Source organism: Entelurus aequoreus, linkage group LG18 (genome assembly GCF_033978785.1).
Source record: "Entelurus aequoreus isolate RoL-2023_Sb linkage group LG18, RoL_Eaeq_v1.1, whole genome shotgun sequence".
Lineage (NCBI taxonomy): Eukaryota > Metazoa > Chordata > Actinopteri > Syngnathiformes > Syngnathidae > Entelurus > Entelurus aequoreus.
Window position 1 is genome coordinate 48,988,262 of NC_084748.1, and position 15,003 is coordinate 49,003,264.

Sequence of the window (15,003 nt, forward strand, 5' to 3'; positions counted from 1 at the left end):
GTAGTGACTCAATAACATAGTGACTGAAACAGACATAGTAATGTGTAATTAATGTCAATAACGAGATGAACCATCTGTGGATGTGAAGTGAACACTAGTAAGGTTGTAAATACTGTATAGAGTAGGCTAACCCATGTGGTTCCTGTGGATGTGAACATAATTACTGTAGTGACTAAATAACATAGTGACTGAAACAGACATAGTAATGTGTAAATAATGTCAATAACGAGATGAACCATCTGTGGATGTGAAGTGAACACTAGTAAGGTTGCAAATACTGTATAGAGTAGGCTAACCCATGTGGTTCCTGTGGATGTGAACATAATTACTGTAGTGACTCAATAACATAGTGACTGAAACAGACATAGTAATGTGTAAATAATGTCAATAACGAGATGAACCATCTGTGGATGTGAAGTGAACACTAGTAAGGTTGTAAATACTGTATAGAGTAGGCTAACCCATGTGGTTCCTGTGGATGTGAACATAATTACTGTAGTGACTAAATAACATAGTGACTGAAACAGACATAGTAATGTGTAATTAATGTCAATAACGAGATGAACCATCTGTGGATGTGAAGTGAACACTAGTAAGGTTGTAAATACTGTATAGAGTAGGTTAACCCGTGTGGTTCCTATGGATGTTAACATAATTACTGTAGTGACTAAATAACATAGTGACTGAAACAGACATAGTAATGTGTAAATAATGTCAATAAGGGGATGAACCATCTGTGGATGTGAAGTGAACACTAGTAAGGTTGTAAATACTGTATAGAGTAGGCTAACCCATGTTGTTCCTGTGGATGTGAACATAATTACTGTAGTGACTAAATAACATAGTGACTGAAACAGACATAGTAATGTGTAAATAATGTCAATAACGAGATGAACCATCTGTGGATGTGAAGTGAACACTAGTAAGGTTGTAAATACTGTATAGAGTAGGCTAACCCATGTGGTTCCTGTGGATGTGAACATAATTACTGTAGTGACTAAATAACATAGTGACTGAAACAGACATAGTGGTTCATTTTGGTGAATGGGGTATGTATTTATGTCAACTCTGTTGATCATTTTTCAATTCTTTAAACAATAAAACATCTTTAAATTGTGCTTTTTTTGGCATGTTCAATTGCTGAAAAACCAGGCGCTTCGGGCAACCCCCGAGTCCCCCAGACTGCGGCTTACTTTCAGTCTTATTCATTAAGTTCAAATCACATGCCTGCTTTGGGCATCCCTGAGTTAAACAGTTACGGGCAGGGTGTATAATTAAATAAGCTATGTTCCGTCCTATTACTTTTCAGAAATGTCAAATTTTGCAAATGTTCCTCGTCTAACACATCCACCTGAAACAAATCCACCAGACCATACCTCTTTTAGACTGAAATATCTTGACACAAGTAACCCCTTTTTTAAGTCACGTTTGACAGTGCTGAAGTCATGGAAGGATTCCATTTGTCATATGAGCGAAGGCCAGACAGCCCGAGATGACGCCTTGGTTTTCACAAACGCACTGGTAACCTCCTTGGCGAGCTCAGCACATTCCGTCTCTCTCTGCCTCGCTCTCTTTTTGCGTGACCCAAAAATAAACCTGCCTGTGGCATGTAGCGATTCTGTCATTAGCCACCATCAAGCATTAGCTATTATTAACAGTGCATATCTGCTTTCAAGCCACCAACAAGTGTTTGCACTGTAAACAAGAGGAAACCTGAATTGAATGTGTTTTTTCCTCTGGCCCAGGGATGATTGTAGCATCTTTGATGGGTTGATGGAAGAAGATGAAAAGGACAAAGCAAAACGGTAGGTCGAAGGGGAAAAGGAATTTGCCAATGTCCCAAAAAGGCCAGTGTGTAATTGTGCCTGTCTTTCAATTGTAGCGTGTCCCGTAACAAGTCAGAGAAGAAGCGGCGAGACCAGTTTAATGTCCTCATCAAGGAACTTGGCACCATGTTGCCAGGCAACACCAGAAAGATGGACAAGTCCACTATCCTGCAGAAAAGTATCGACTTTCTGTGTAAACACAAAGGTCAGGTCGCCTCACTTCCTGTTTGTGCTTAACCCGTGACAGAGTTTAAAACTCATTCTGACACTGTTTGCTTTCATTATACAACTTGAAGCTGGGCGTGTTATCACGTTTTATGATGCTACTTGTTTGTTGTCAGCTATTACTTTTCACTTTTACTACCACAACCTTGTTGTGTTATCTTCTTCAGTGGTATCGACTATTCTGTGTAGCTCACACTTTACCTTGCACTATCAACACATTTTGTTAACTCACGTCTTGTGATATTTCTTTGTTGCTTTTTGATTATTGTCTCCTCCTTACTGCTATTTCCCTGTTTCCTCTCTCAAATATGTTTCCTCTCTTAAATACTATTTTTCCTCTCTCAAATGTTTCCTCTCTCAAATATGTTTCCTCTCTTAAATACTGTTTCCTCTCTTAAATACTACTTTTCCTCTCTCAAATATGTTTCCTCTCTCAAATAGGTTTCCTCTCTTAAATACTATTTTTCCTTTCTCAAATTTGTTTCCTCTCTTAAATACTATTTTTCCTTTTTCAAATTTGTTTCCTCTCTCAAATATGTTTCCTCTCTCAAATGTTTCCTCTCTCAAATGTTTCCTCTCTCAAATATGTTTCCTCTCTCAAATATGTTTCCTCTCTCAAATGTTTCCTTTCTTAAATGTTTCCTCTCTCAAATGTCTCCTCTCTTAAATATGTTTCCTCTCTCAAACGTTACCTGTCTCAAATATGTTTCCTCTCTTAAATATGTTTCCTCTCATAAATATGTTTCCTCTCTCAAATATGTTTCCTCTCTCAAATATGTTTCCTCTCCTAAATATGTTTCCTCTCTCAAATATGTTTCCTCTCTTAAATGTATATTTTCTCCTCCCCCATCAGAAATTGCTGCCCAGTCTGAGTCTAGTGAGATCAGACAGGACTGGAAGCCTCCATTTCTTAGCAATGAAGAGTTTACCCAGCTGATGTTGGAGGTCAGATATCTTAACTTTATTCATATTCTCAATACATGTATTGGGTTGACAGGACACGGTGTGTTTTTTCTCTGACATGATCAGGCTTTGGACGGCTTCTTCATAGCAATAATGACTGATGGGAACATCCTTTACGTGTCAGAGAGTGTTACCTCATTACTGGAACATCTTCCTGTGAGTATTCACTCATACATTCACTCATTAGCAATGGCGGGTCCGCGTTTCCCACAGATTGGCAATCTATGTGGGGTCCTGGCATTGTCAATATGACGTCATCGTATAATGACACACACATTTTTTAAAAGGCTAAAATAAATGTGTAGAGATATAGTGGAACCTTGATTTACGAACTTAATCGGTTCTTGAAAAGGGTTCGTAAATCAAAAAGTTTGTATAGTGAGACAAATTGTAAATATGAATAATTGGTTCCAGCCTCAACGAAAGTCCATACTTTAGTGAAAGTTTGTACATAATATAAAGCGTGTTGTAGTACTGCATATCAAACAAACATAACAAGGAGGTAATGGATTACCTTTATCTTTATTAACAAGCCCAAACAACAACAACAAGCTTAACTGTCCTGTATGCACTGCTCTGCCAACACGCGCACACACACAGAAGTCACTTTGGTACCATCACAAACTATCATAAATCACAAAAATCCTTAACTTTCAGAACCATAGTGCTGCAATAATAAACATTTAAAAAAGTGAAAAGCACTGACAAATGGCTGCAGCAAATGACATGGAGGGCTCTGCCTCCCCAAAAATGCTGTGCCCTACTTTTTGCCTGCAGGCGTGACACAAAATGAACGAATGAAGCGTTATGTACACAGAGACATGGTGTGCACACAGAGACATATTTGACTCCATCTAAAAGTCTGAACGTCAAGGTTCCACGGTATTTAAAGACTAGATTAGTATCAACATATCTTTTTCTTGTTACATTATATCATTTTGCTGTATTTTGTAATGATTGCAGCTTTCTACACCCGTGTTTTTTTCTTACTAGTCATTACTAGTTATTACTAGTTATTACTTGGCCATAAGGAAATGAAACTTTGGTCGCTTTATCTCTCTTTTTTCCCACACTTTTTAAAACCCTTCCTGCGTGCACTGGGTCTTTTATTTTTTTCTAATTTAAATCTCGCACACTAGTTCCATCAGCAACATGTACAACCTGTGCCAACGACTACTACCTAGCAGGGAATATCAGCATTTGCTCAGCTGACGAATAGACAGGGAACATGTGAAAGTTTGTTGTATTTTTGTTTCATTTCCAGGCGGACTTGGTGGACCAGAATCTGCTAAATTTCCTGCCAGTTGGTGAACACTCAGACGTGTACAAAGCCCTGTCGACACACCCCAACGACCTGGAGACCGTCACGTCCGATTATTTAAAGAGTTAGTAAGACAAGATGTCTGTTTGTATGCAACATGGCAGTTTACACGACTAAGAACTTTTACTAATTGTGGATGACCAATTTCTATAACCTTTTGCTTAAATGTCAGTAAGGATATGAGAGTTATTTCTGTGAAGTAATATAGTTAATACAAACCACATGTTCCCCTCCAGGTAAGAACTACATGGAATTCTGTTGTCACATGCTGCGAGGGTCCATCGACCCGAAAGAATCTCCAGTCTATGAATATGTGAGCTTCATTGGCAACTTCAAGTCGCTAAACAATGGTAGGACACTTTTTTTAATGTTTGTTCTACAAAGCAGTGAAGTTGTCACGTTGTGTAAATGGTAAATAAAAAGAGAATACAATGATTTTCAAATCCTTTTCAACTTATATTCAATTGAATAGACTGCAAAGACAAGATATTTCATGTTCACACTGAGAAACTTTTTTTTTTTTTTTGCAAATAATCATGAACTTAGAATTTAATGGCAGCAACACATTGCAAAAAACGTTGTCAGAGGGGCATTTTTACCACTGTGTTACATGGCCTTTCCTTTTAACAACACTCAGTAAAGGTTTGGGAACTGAGGAGACACATTTTTGAAGTGGAATTCTTTCCCATTCTTGCTTGATGTACAGCTTAAGTTGTTCAACAGTCTCCCTTCTCATATTTTAGCCTTCACACATTTTCAATGTCTGGACTACAGGCAGGCCAGTCTAGTACCCGCACTCTTTTACTATGAAGCCACGTTGATGTAACACATGGCTTGGCATCGTCTTGCTGAAATAAGCAGGGGCGTCCATGATAGCGTTGCTTGGATGGCAACATATGTTGCTCCAAAAGCTGTATGTACCTTAAAATCTGTATGTACCTTAAAATCTCATTTCAGTAGGCCTTTAAAGGCCTACTGAAATGAGATTTTCTTATTTAAACGGGGATAGCAGATCCATTCTATGTGTCATAGTGGATCATTTCGCGATATTGCCATATTTTTGCTGAAAGGATTTAGTAGAGAACATCAACGATAAAGTTCGCAACTTTTGGTCGCTGATAAAAAAGCCTTGTCTGTACCGGAAGTAGCGTGACGTCACAGGTTGAAGAGCTCCTCACATCTGCACATTGTTTACAATCATGGCCACAAGCAGCAAGAGCGATTCGGACCAAAAAAGCGACGATTTCCCCATTAATTTGAGCGAGGATGAAAGATTCGTGGATGAGGAAAGTGAGAGTGAAGGACTAGAGGGCAATGGAAGCGAATCAGATAGGGAAGATGCTGTGAGAGGCGGGTGGGACCTGATATTCAGCTGGGAATGACTAAAACAGTAAATAAACACAAGACATATATATACTCTATTAGCTACAACACAACCAGGATATAGTTCCCCAAAGTGACGTACGTGACATGCACATAACGGCACGCACGTACGGGCAAGCGATCAAATGTTTGGAAGCCGCAGCTGCGTACTCACGGTAGCGCGTATCCAACTCAAAGTCCTCCTGGTAAGAGTCTATGTTGTCCCAGTTCTCCACAGGCCAATGGTAAAGCTTGACTTAGCAATTTAGTGGTCAAGTGGTCCAGCAGAAGCTTGTGGATGGCTACCAAAAGCGCCTTATTGCAGGTCAACTTGCCAAGGGACATGTAAGCAAATATTAACATTGCTGTATGTATACTTTTGACCCTCACATTTTCAGTAGACCCATAATAAATTCATAAAAGAAGCAAACTTCATGAATGTTTTTTGTGAGCAACAAGTATGTGCTCCAATCACTACATCACAAAAACATAAAAGTTGTAGAAATGATTGGAAACTCAAGACAGCCATGACATGATGTTCTTTACAAGGCAAGGCAAGGCAACTTTATTTGTAGAGCGCTTTTCATACACAAGGCCGACTCAAAGTGCTTCACAGACAACAAAGTGAAATGAAAGAAAATAAAAGCAAATTTAAAATGCAGACAATAAAAATAAAAACAGTGCGGACGTTAAAGGTTAAAAGATTAAAAGATTTAGCTGAAAGCTAAGGTGAACATAAAAGTCTTCAGTCTAGTTGTAAAAGTAGTCAGAGTTGGGGAGAGTCTGACATCTTCAGGAAGTTTATTCCAGCTATTTGTTGCATAGTGACTGAATGATGCTCTCCCTTGATTTGAGTTTACTCTTGGAACCGCTAACAGATTGCTCTCAGAAGATCTTAGTGATCTAGAGGGCGTATATAGTGAGAGCATATCAGTAATATACTTCGGCCCTAGACCATGTAGTGATTTATATGTGAGCAGGAGGATTTTGAAATCAATTTTCTGATGTACAGGGAGCCAATGTAAGGATTTAAGAATTGTATGTGTATGTGTGTATGTACACTTTTGATCGCGACTGTAAGTGTTTGATGAGCATTCCTCAACTTTCTCAGTCTTTTTTGCCACTTGTGCCAGCTTTTTTGAAACATGTTGCAGGCATCAAATTCCAAATGAGCTCATATTTGCAAAAAAGAACAAAGTTTCTCAGTGTGAACATGAAATATTTTGTCTTTGCAGTCTATTCAATTGAATATAAGTTGAAAAGGATTTGTTGTATTGTCTTTTTATTTACCATTTACACAACGTAACAACTTCACTGCTGTTGGGTTTTGTAAATCCCTTTTCATATCATTTGACTGGTTCAGACTTAGCAACTTCCCCCAACACACTTGTTGCTCTCTCCTAGTTCCCAATGTGACGAGGAACGGTCTGGCAGGTGTGTTACAGCGCTCGCTGCAGCCTGCCTTTGACGACCAGGTGTGCTTTGTGGCCACTGTACGGCTCACCAAGCCTCAGTTTATTAAGGTACACTCTGACACCTTCACCCAAAACCTCACTTAGAACAGATCTTTGTGTGCTAAAGTGATGTTTCTATTCATAGGAAATGTGTACAGTAGAAGAGCCCAATGAAGAATTCACATCCAGACACAGTCTGGAATGGAAGTTCCTATTTCTAGACCACAGGTAAACAAGCTTGTACAGTTTGTGTGGAATGAGTCTACCGTATTTCCCGGGACATTAGAGCACACCAGTGTATATAAGCCACACCCACTAAATAAAAACAATAAGACATACAAGTTTCCATATATTAGCCGCAGCAGACAATAAGCCGCAGTTATACTGTATACGTTGTGAAATTAGTTATTTACACAGAAATAATGTATGATTGTTTATTTACATACTTTAATTGTGTCTGTAACACGGCAGTAAAACGGAAGATCAAACAAAACATAAGTCATAGTCATGGCCCCACTAGCTGCGGAAGCTAGCTCTCCAATCAGCTAAACAGACTGAATTTACTGAGGAATTTGTGAAAGTGACACATTACAAAAAGAACGCCATTGTAAGTTAATAATACTAACACGGACACATGTTAGCATATTAGCTAATGCTAACAGAACAAGCTTCATTACATGACTATAGCACGTACAAATATGCATGAAAACACTCCTACAGACTTAACACATGGGACGCTTTAGTAAGTAAGAATTGTTTTAGTTATATTGTAAAACTTGCAAACCTTGCTTGGAGTGAATCATGAAGAATCAGTATGAGTAGAAACGCTATGGAGGGGCTAAAAGACAAAACGGCACCTCTACATCCGGTTCAAAGCTTTAAACAACAGGAAACACTTTTAGACGATCACCCAGCAGCACCTGCAGTGAGAGAACTCCTCCAAAAGATGGCGCCATAGTTGGGCGGCATAGCTCGGTTGGTAGAGTGGCCGTGCCAGCAACTTGAGGGTTCCAGGTTCGATTCCTGCTTTCGCCATCCTAGTCACTGCCGTTGTGTCCTTGGGCAAGACACTATACCCACACTGCTTTAAATGTAACTTAGATATTGGCTTTCACTATGTAAAGCGCTTGGAGTCACTAGAGAAAAGCGCTATATAAATATAATTCACTTCACTTCACAGTTAAAAAACAACACCACACCATATAATTAATTAATAATTGTTTGATTAGAAAACAGAACAAATAAGCATGAAAACACTCCTACAGACGTCACACATGGGACGCTTTAGTCCGCAAGAACTGTTTTAGTTATATTGTAAAACTTACAAACGTTGCTACGGAGTGATGAATGAAGAATCCATACCAGTAGAAACGCTATGGACGGTTAGAAGACAGAACGGCACCTCTACATCCGGTTTAAGCAACAGGAAACACTTTTAGACTGCAGTGATAGAACTCGTCCAAAAGATGGCGCCATAGTTAAAACACAATAACCCACCATTTAATTATCTTTGCATGCGTTTAATTAGAAAACAGAACAAATAAGCATGAAAACACTCCTACAGATGTCACACATGGGACGCTTTAGTTCGCAAGAATTGTTTTAGTTATATTGTAAAACTTACAAACGTTGCTACAGAGTGATGAATGAAGAATCCATACCAGTAGAAACGCTATGGACGGTTAGAAGACAGAACGGCACCTCTACATCCAGTTTAAGCAACAGGAAACACTTTTAGACTGCAGTGATAGAACTCGTCCAAAAGATGGCGCCATAGTTAAAACACAATAACCCACCATTTAATTATCTTTGCATGTGTTTAATTAGAAAACAGAACAAATATGCATGAAAACACTCCTACAGACGTCACACATGGGACGCTTTAGTTCGCAAGAATTGTTTTAGTTATATTGTAAAACTTACAAACATTGCTACGGAGTGATGAATGAAGAATCCATACCAGTAGAAACGCTATGGACGGTTAGAAGACAGAACGGCACCTCTACATCCGGTTTAAACAACAGGGAACACTTTTAGACGTTCACCCTGCAGTGATAGAACTCATCCAAAAGATGGCGCCATAGTTACAAAACAATACCACACCATTTAATTATCTTTGCATGTGTTTGATTAGAAAACAGAACAAATATGCATGAAAACACTCCTACAGACGTCACACATGGGACGCTTTAGTCGGCAAGAACTGTTTTAGTTATATTGCAAAACCTACAAACGTTGCTACGGAGTGATGAAAGAAGACTCCGTACGAGTAGAAACGCTATGGACGGTTGGAAGACAGAACGGCACCTCTACATCCGGTTTAAGCAACAGGAAACACTTTTAGACTGCAGTGATAGAACTCGTCCAAAAGATGGCGCCATAGTTAAAAAACAATAACCCACCATTTAATTATCTTTGCATGTGTTTAATTAGAAAACAGAACAAATATGCATGAAAACACTCCTACAGACGTCACACATGAGACGCTTTAGTCCGCAATCATTCTTCTAGTTATATTGTAAAACCTACAAACGTTGCTACGGAGTGATGAATGAAGAATACATACGAGTAGAAACGCACAGAACGGCACCTCTACATCCGGTTTAAGCAACAGGAAACACTTTTAGACGTTCACCCTGCAGTGATAGAACTCGTCCAAAAGATGGCGCCATAGTTAAAAAAACAATACCACACCATTTAATTATATTTGCATGTGTTTAATGAGAACTACTTGCTTTTTGGCCGTCAGCGGAGAAAAATCCAAAAGTTAGCTGCACCGTTTTTTAAGCTGCCGGGTGCAAAGCGTTGGGAAAAAGTAGCGGCTTGTAGTCCGGAATTTACGATAAATCAGTTTCACCTGAGTGATAACTTTCTCCTCTTCAGAGCTCCACCCATCATAGGCTACCTGCCGTTTGAGGTTCTGGGAACTTCGGGTTACGACTACTACCACGTGGACGACCTGGAGACGCTTGCCAAGTGTCACGAACACTGTGAGGGAGGACTTCTACGTTCATTGTGCTGCGCTGTTGGAAGAGTTCCATAAACCCCAGTTCCTGTGTCTCCTCCTCACCCAGTGATGCAATACGGCAAAGGGAAGTCTTGCTACTACCGCTTCCTGACCAAAGGTCAGCAGTGGATATGGCTGCAGACGCACTACTACATCACCTACCACCAGTGGAACTCTCGGCCCGAGTTCATTGTCTGCACACACACAGTCGTCAGGTATTTCCAAGCCTCGTTTCTACGCATGATTTGAATGAAGCGACCGATAAGAGTGAGGGAGCTCTTCCTTCCTTCTCGTCTCTGCAGCTATGCAGAAGTGAGGGCAGAGCAGCGGAGGGAGCTGGGCATTGAAGAGTCCAACCCACAGGTGGCCATGGATAAGGTGAGAAACGCTTCTGACTTATTCTTTTCAATATATTCTATATCACACACGTTTTCTGCAGGCTAGCTACTTTTCAATGGACCGAGTGGAGGGGCTCATTCATATATATCATTTATATTGACTTATTTATGTAAGAGAGGTTAAAGGCCTACTGAAATGATTTTTTTTTATTTAAACGGGAAGAGCACATCCATTCTATGTGTCATACTTGATCATTTCGCGATATTGCCATATTTTTGCTGAAAGGATTTAATAGAGAAAATCGACGATAAAGTTCGCAACTTTTGCTTGCTGATAAAAAAAAGCCTTGCCTGTAGCGGAAGTAGCGTGACGTCACAGGAGCTAGTATTCCTCACAATTCCCCGTTGTTTACAATGGAGCGAGAGAGATTCGGACTGAGAAAGTGATGATTACCCCATTAATTTGAGCGAGGATGAAAGATTCGTAGATGAGGAACGTTACAGTGAATGACTTGAGAGGCAGTGATGGACATATCTTTTTTCGCTCTGAGCGTAACTTAGGTACAAGCTGGCTCATTGGATTCCACACTCTCCTTTTTTTATTGTGGATCACGGATTTGTATTTTAAACCACCTGGGATACTATATCCTCTTGAAAATGAGAGTCGAGAACGCAAAATGGACATTCAGTGCCTTTTATCTCCACGACAATACATCGGCGAAATGCTTTAGCTACGAGCTAACGTGATAGCATCTTGCTTTAACTGCATATAGAAACAAAAAAATAAAGGATAGAAGGAAGGATAGATAGAAAATCAACAATACTATTAAACCGTGGACATGTAAATACACGGTTAATGCTTTCCAGGCTGGCGAAGGTTAACAATGCTGTGCTAACGACGCCATTGAAGCTAACTTAGCAACTTAGCAACGGGACCTCACAGAGCTATGCTAAAAACATTAGCTCTCCACCTACGCCAGCCAGCCCTCATCTACTCATCAACACCCGTGCTCACCTGCGTTCCAGCGATCGGCAGAAGGACGAAGGACTTCACCCGATGCGTTTGGCGGCCCGGAGACGTAGGAAGTCAAGGTGAAGTCGGCGGCTAGCGCGGCTAGCGCTCCAACAAAGTCCTCCTGGTTGTGTTGCTGTAGTCCGCTGCTAATACACTGATCCCACCTACAACTGTCTTCTTTGCAGCCTTCATTGTTCATTAAACAAATTGCAAAAGATGTCCAAAATACTGTGGAATTATGAAATGAAAACAGTGCTTTTTGTATAGGATTCTACGGGAACCATAACTTCCGTTACTCTGACTTCGTCACGCGCATACGTCATCATACCGCGATGTTTCAGCCGGATATTTCCCGGGAAGTTTTAAAAGTCACTTTATAAGTTAACCCGGCCGTATTGGCATGTGTTGCAATGTTAAGATTTCATCATTGATATATAAACTATCAGACTGCGTGGTCGCTAGTAGTAGGTTTCAGTAGGCCTTTAATAAGGTGTTTAATGATGATACAATCATGTTGAACATTCCTTTCTTTCATGAAGACAAGACTATAAGTTGGTATGATTGTGATGACTTGCATTGATTGGAATCCGACAGTAGTGATGATAACCTCCACATTTTACAATGGAGGAGAAAAAAAGTCCTCCTTTCTGTCCAACACCCTCTTAAAGGCCTACTGAAAGCCACTACTAGCGACCACGCAGTCTGATAGTTTATATATCAATGATGAAATCTTAACATTGCAACACATGCCAATACGGCCGGGTTAACTTATAAAGTGACATTTTAAAATTCCTGCCACACTTCCGGTTGAAAAACTCCTTTGGATATGATTTATGCGCGTGACGTCACAAAATCCACGGAAGTGGTTGGACCCCGTCGACGCGATACAAAAACCTCTTGTTTTCTTCGACAAAATTCCACAGTATTCTGGACATCTGTGTTGGTGAATCTTTTGCAATTTGTTTAATGAACAATGGAGGCTGCAAAGAAGAACGTTGTAGGTGGGATCGATCGGTGTATTAGCGGCTAAGTACAATACTTACAGCAACACAACAAGGACTACTTACTACGCCTAGCCGATGCTTGCCGCCAAACCCACGGATTAAGTCCTTCGTCGCGCCGTCGATCGCTGGAACGCAGGTGAGCACGGCTGTTGATGAGCAGATGAGGGCTGGCTGGCGTAGGTGGAGCGCTAATGTTTTTATCATAGTTCTGTGAGGTCCGGTTGCTAAGTTGCTGAATTAGCCTTAGCGTCGTTAGCAACAGCATTGTTAAGCCTTACCAGGCTGAGAATTTTTAACCGTGTAGTTACATGTACATGGTTTAATAGTATGGTTGATCTTCTGTCTATCCTTCCAGTCAGGGGTTTATTTCTTTTGTTTCTATCTTCATTTGAGAACGATGCTATCACGTTAGCTCTGTAGCTAAGTGTGTCACAGATGTATTGTCGTGGAGATAAAAGTCACTGTGAATGTCCATTTCGCGTTCTCGACTCTCATTTTCAAGAGGATATAGTATCTGAGGTGGTTTAAAATACAAATCCGATACCCACAATAGAAAAAGGAGAGAGTGTGGAATCCAATGAGCCAGCTTGTACCTAAGTTACGGTCAGAGCGAAAAAAGATACGTCCATCACTGCCTCTCTAGTCCTTCACTGTTACGTTCCTCATCTACGAATCTTTCATCCTCGCTCAAATTAATGGGGTAATCGTCGCTTTGTCGCTCCGAATCTCTCTCGCTCCATTGTAAACAACGGGGAGTTGTGAGGAATACTAGCTCCTGTGACGTCACGCTACTTCCGCTACAGGCAAGGCTTTTTTTTTTATCAGCGAGCAAAAGTTGCGAACTTTATCGTCGATTTTCTCTACTAAATCCTTTCAGCAAAAATATGGCAATATCGCGAAATGATCAAGTATGACACATAGAATGGATCTGCTATTCCCGTTTAAATAAATAAAAATTCATTTCAGTAGGCCTTTAAGGCCCAAGCTGTTTGTTTACGTGCTTTTTTTATTTCTCTTTGCTATTTGGGCTTATTGGACCCCAATTAGAATAAAAACTAAGAATCATCTTTTGATATGATGTACTAAGTCCATAAGTAACAAACGTGTACTTCATGTTTAGTGACATGCTAATTCTTATTTTTACACTTTTTTTTTCCAAATTGCATTGAATGCTATACTCTTCTGACACCACCAGATGGCAGTATAAGTGTCCACATAAGACCCCAATTCAGTAGTGTACACAATTTTGGAAATAAGAGCTAAAAGGTGCTGTCCACGCATGTGGCCACTAAGCCTTTAGAGCAGTGGCGTCAAAGTCAAACACAGAGTGGGCCAAAATGTAAAACTGAACAAAGCCGCGGGGCCAAGGTTGAACAAATTAACCTTTTAATAGGGACCCAAACAAGTTTTGCATTGAATATTGAACAAGCAAGGCTTATATAACTTTATAGTGACATGCAAAATCCAGTTTCAAATAATAATAATTAAAAAATATCAATGCCATATCAAATAAAATTTAAGTCAAAATTGAACGCCTCTTTTCTATTTGCAGCCTTCTGAGGTAAATATCAAAATTAACTTTTTCCACCGGCTAATAATAAATTTGAAAATAAAATAACAATAATGAATGAATCAAACATTCAAGCCTTAAAGTAGCAAGAGAAAGTGCATGAATAAAACATTAATTATTGCTCAGTTTGCTACACTGATTTGCTTTAACACTGAATATGGAACAAGCAATGTTTATATATAACTTAATAGTGCAAAATCATCTTTCAAAAAACAAACGAAAAAACATCAATGGTATATTAAATAAAACATTTAATGCCTCTTTTCGATTTGCAACCTTCTGAGGTAAATATCAACATTAACTTGGTGGGCGGAGGCGGGGTTGGGGGGGCGGGGTTTGGTGGTAGCGGGGGGGGGGGTGTATATCGTAGCGTCCCGGAAGAGTTAGTGCTGCAAGGGGTTCTGGGTATTTGTTCTGTTGTGTTTATGTTGTGTTACGGTGCGACTGTTCTCCCGAAATGTGTTTGTCACTCCCGGCATTCTCTCCATGAGCTTAATCTACAATGTAAATAGTCATGGAAATAAAGAAAACACATTGAATGAGAAGGTGTGTCCAAACTTTTGGCCTGAACTGTATATGTGTATATCTATATATATATATCTATATATATATAGATATATATATATATATGTCTTAATTAGATTATCCAAAAAATAGTGCTCGATACCGTGGTAGAGCGTAATATGTATGTGTGGGAAAAAATCACAAGACTATTTCATCTCTACAGGCCTGTTTCATGAGGGGTTTCCCCATCCTCAGGAGATTTTTTTTTTCTCCTCAATCTCCTGAGGATTGAGGAAACCCCTCATGAAACAGGCCTGTAGAGATGAAATAGTCTTGTGATTTTTTTCCCACACATACATATATATATATATATATATATATATATATATATATATATATATATATATATATTTA

At 39.6% G+C, this 15,003-nt stretch overlaps 1 protein-coding gene across 5 annotated transcripts in view; it reads left to right on the forward strand.

Annotated features, from left to right (window-relative positions):
- LOC133634226 (circadian locomoter output cycles protein kaput-like) overlaps positions 1–15,003 on the forward strand; it is a 69,421-nt gene that overhangs the window by 23,861 nt on the left and 30,557 nt on the right. For 4 of the 5 annotated variants that reach the window (XM_062027331.1, XM_062027332.1, XM_062027330.1 and 1 more), the window contains exons 5-15: positions 1,746–1,805; positions 1,883–2,031; positions 2,905–2,996; positions 3,081–3,170; positions 4,279–4,399; positions 4,572–4,685; positions 7,102–7,220; positions 7,297–7,379; positions 10,035–10,141; positions 10,226–10,373; positions 10,461–10,536. In XM_062027331.1, the coding sequence (XP_061883315.1) occupies positions 1,746–1,805; positions 1,883–2,031; positions 2,905–2,996; positions 3,081–3,170; positions 4,279–4,399; positions 4,572–4,685; positions 7,102–7,220; positions 7,297–7,379; positions 10,035–10,141; positions 10,226–10,373; positions 10,461–10,536 (1,159 nt within the window). Of the gene's footprint in view, positions 1–1,745; positions 1,806–1,882; positions 2,032–2,904; positions 2,997–3,080; positions 3,171–4,278; positions 4,404–4,571; positions 4,686–7,101; positions 7,221–7,296; positions 7,380–10,034; positions 10,142–10,225; positions 10,374–10,460; positions 10,537–15,003 lie in introns of those variants that run through there. The other variant, XM_062027333.1, reaches the window with a different exon arrangement.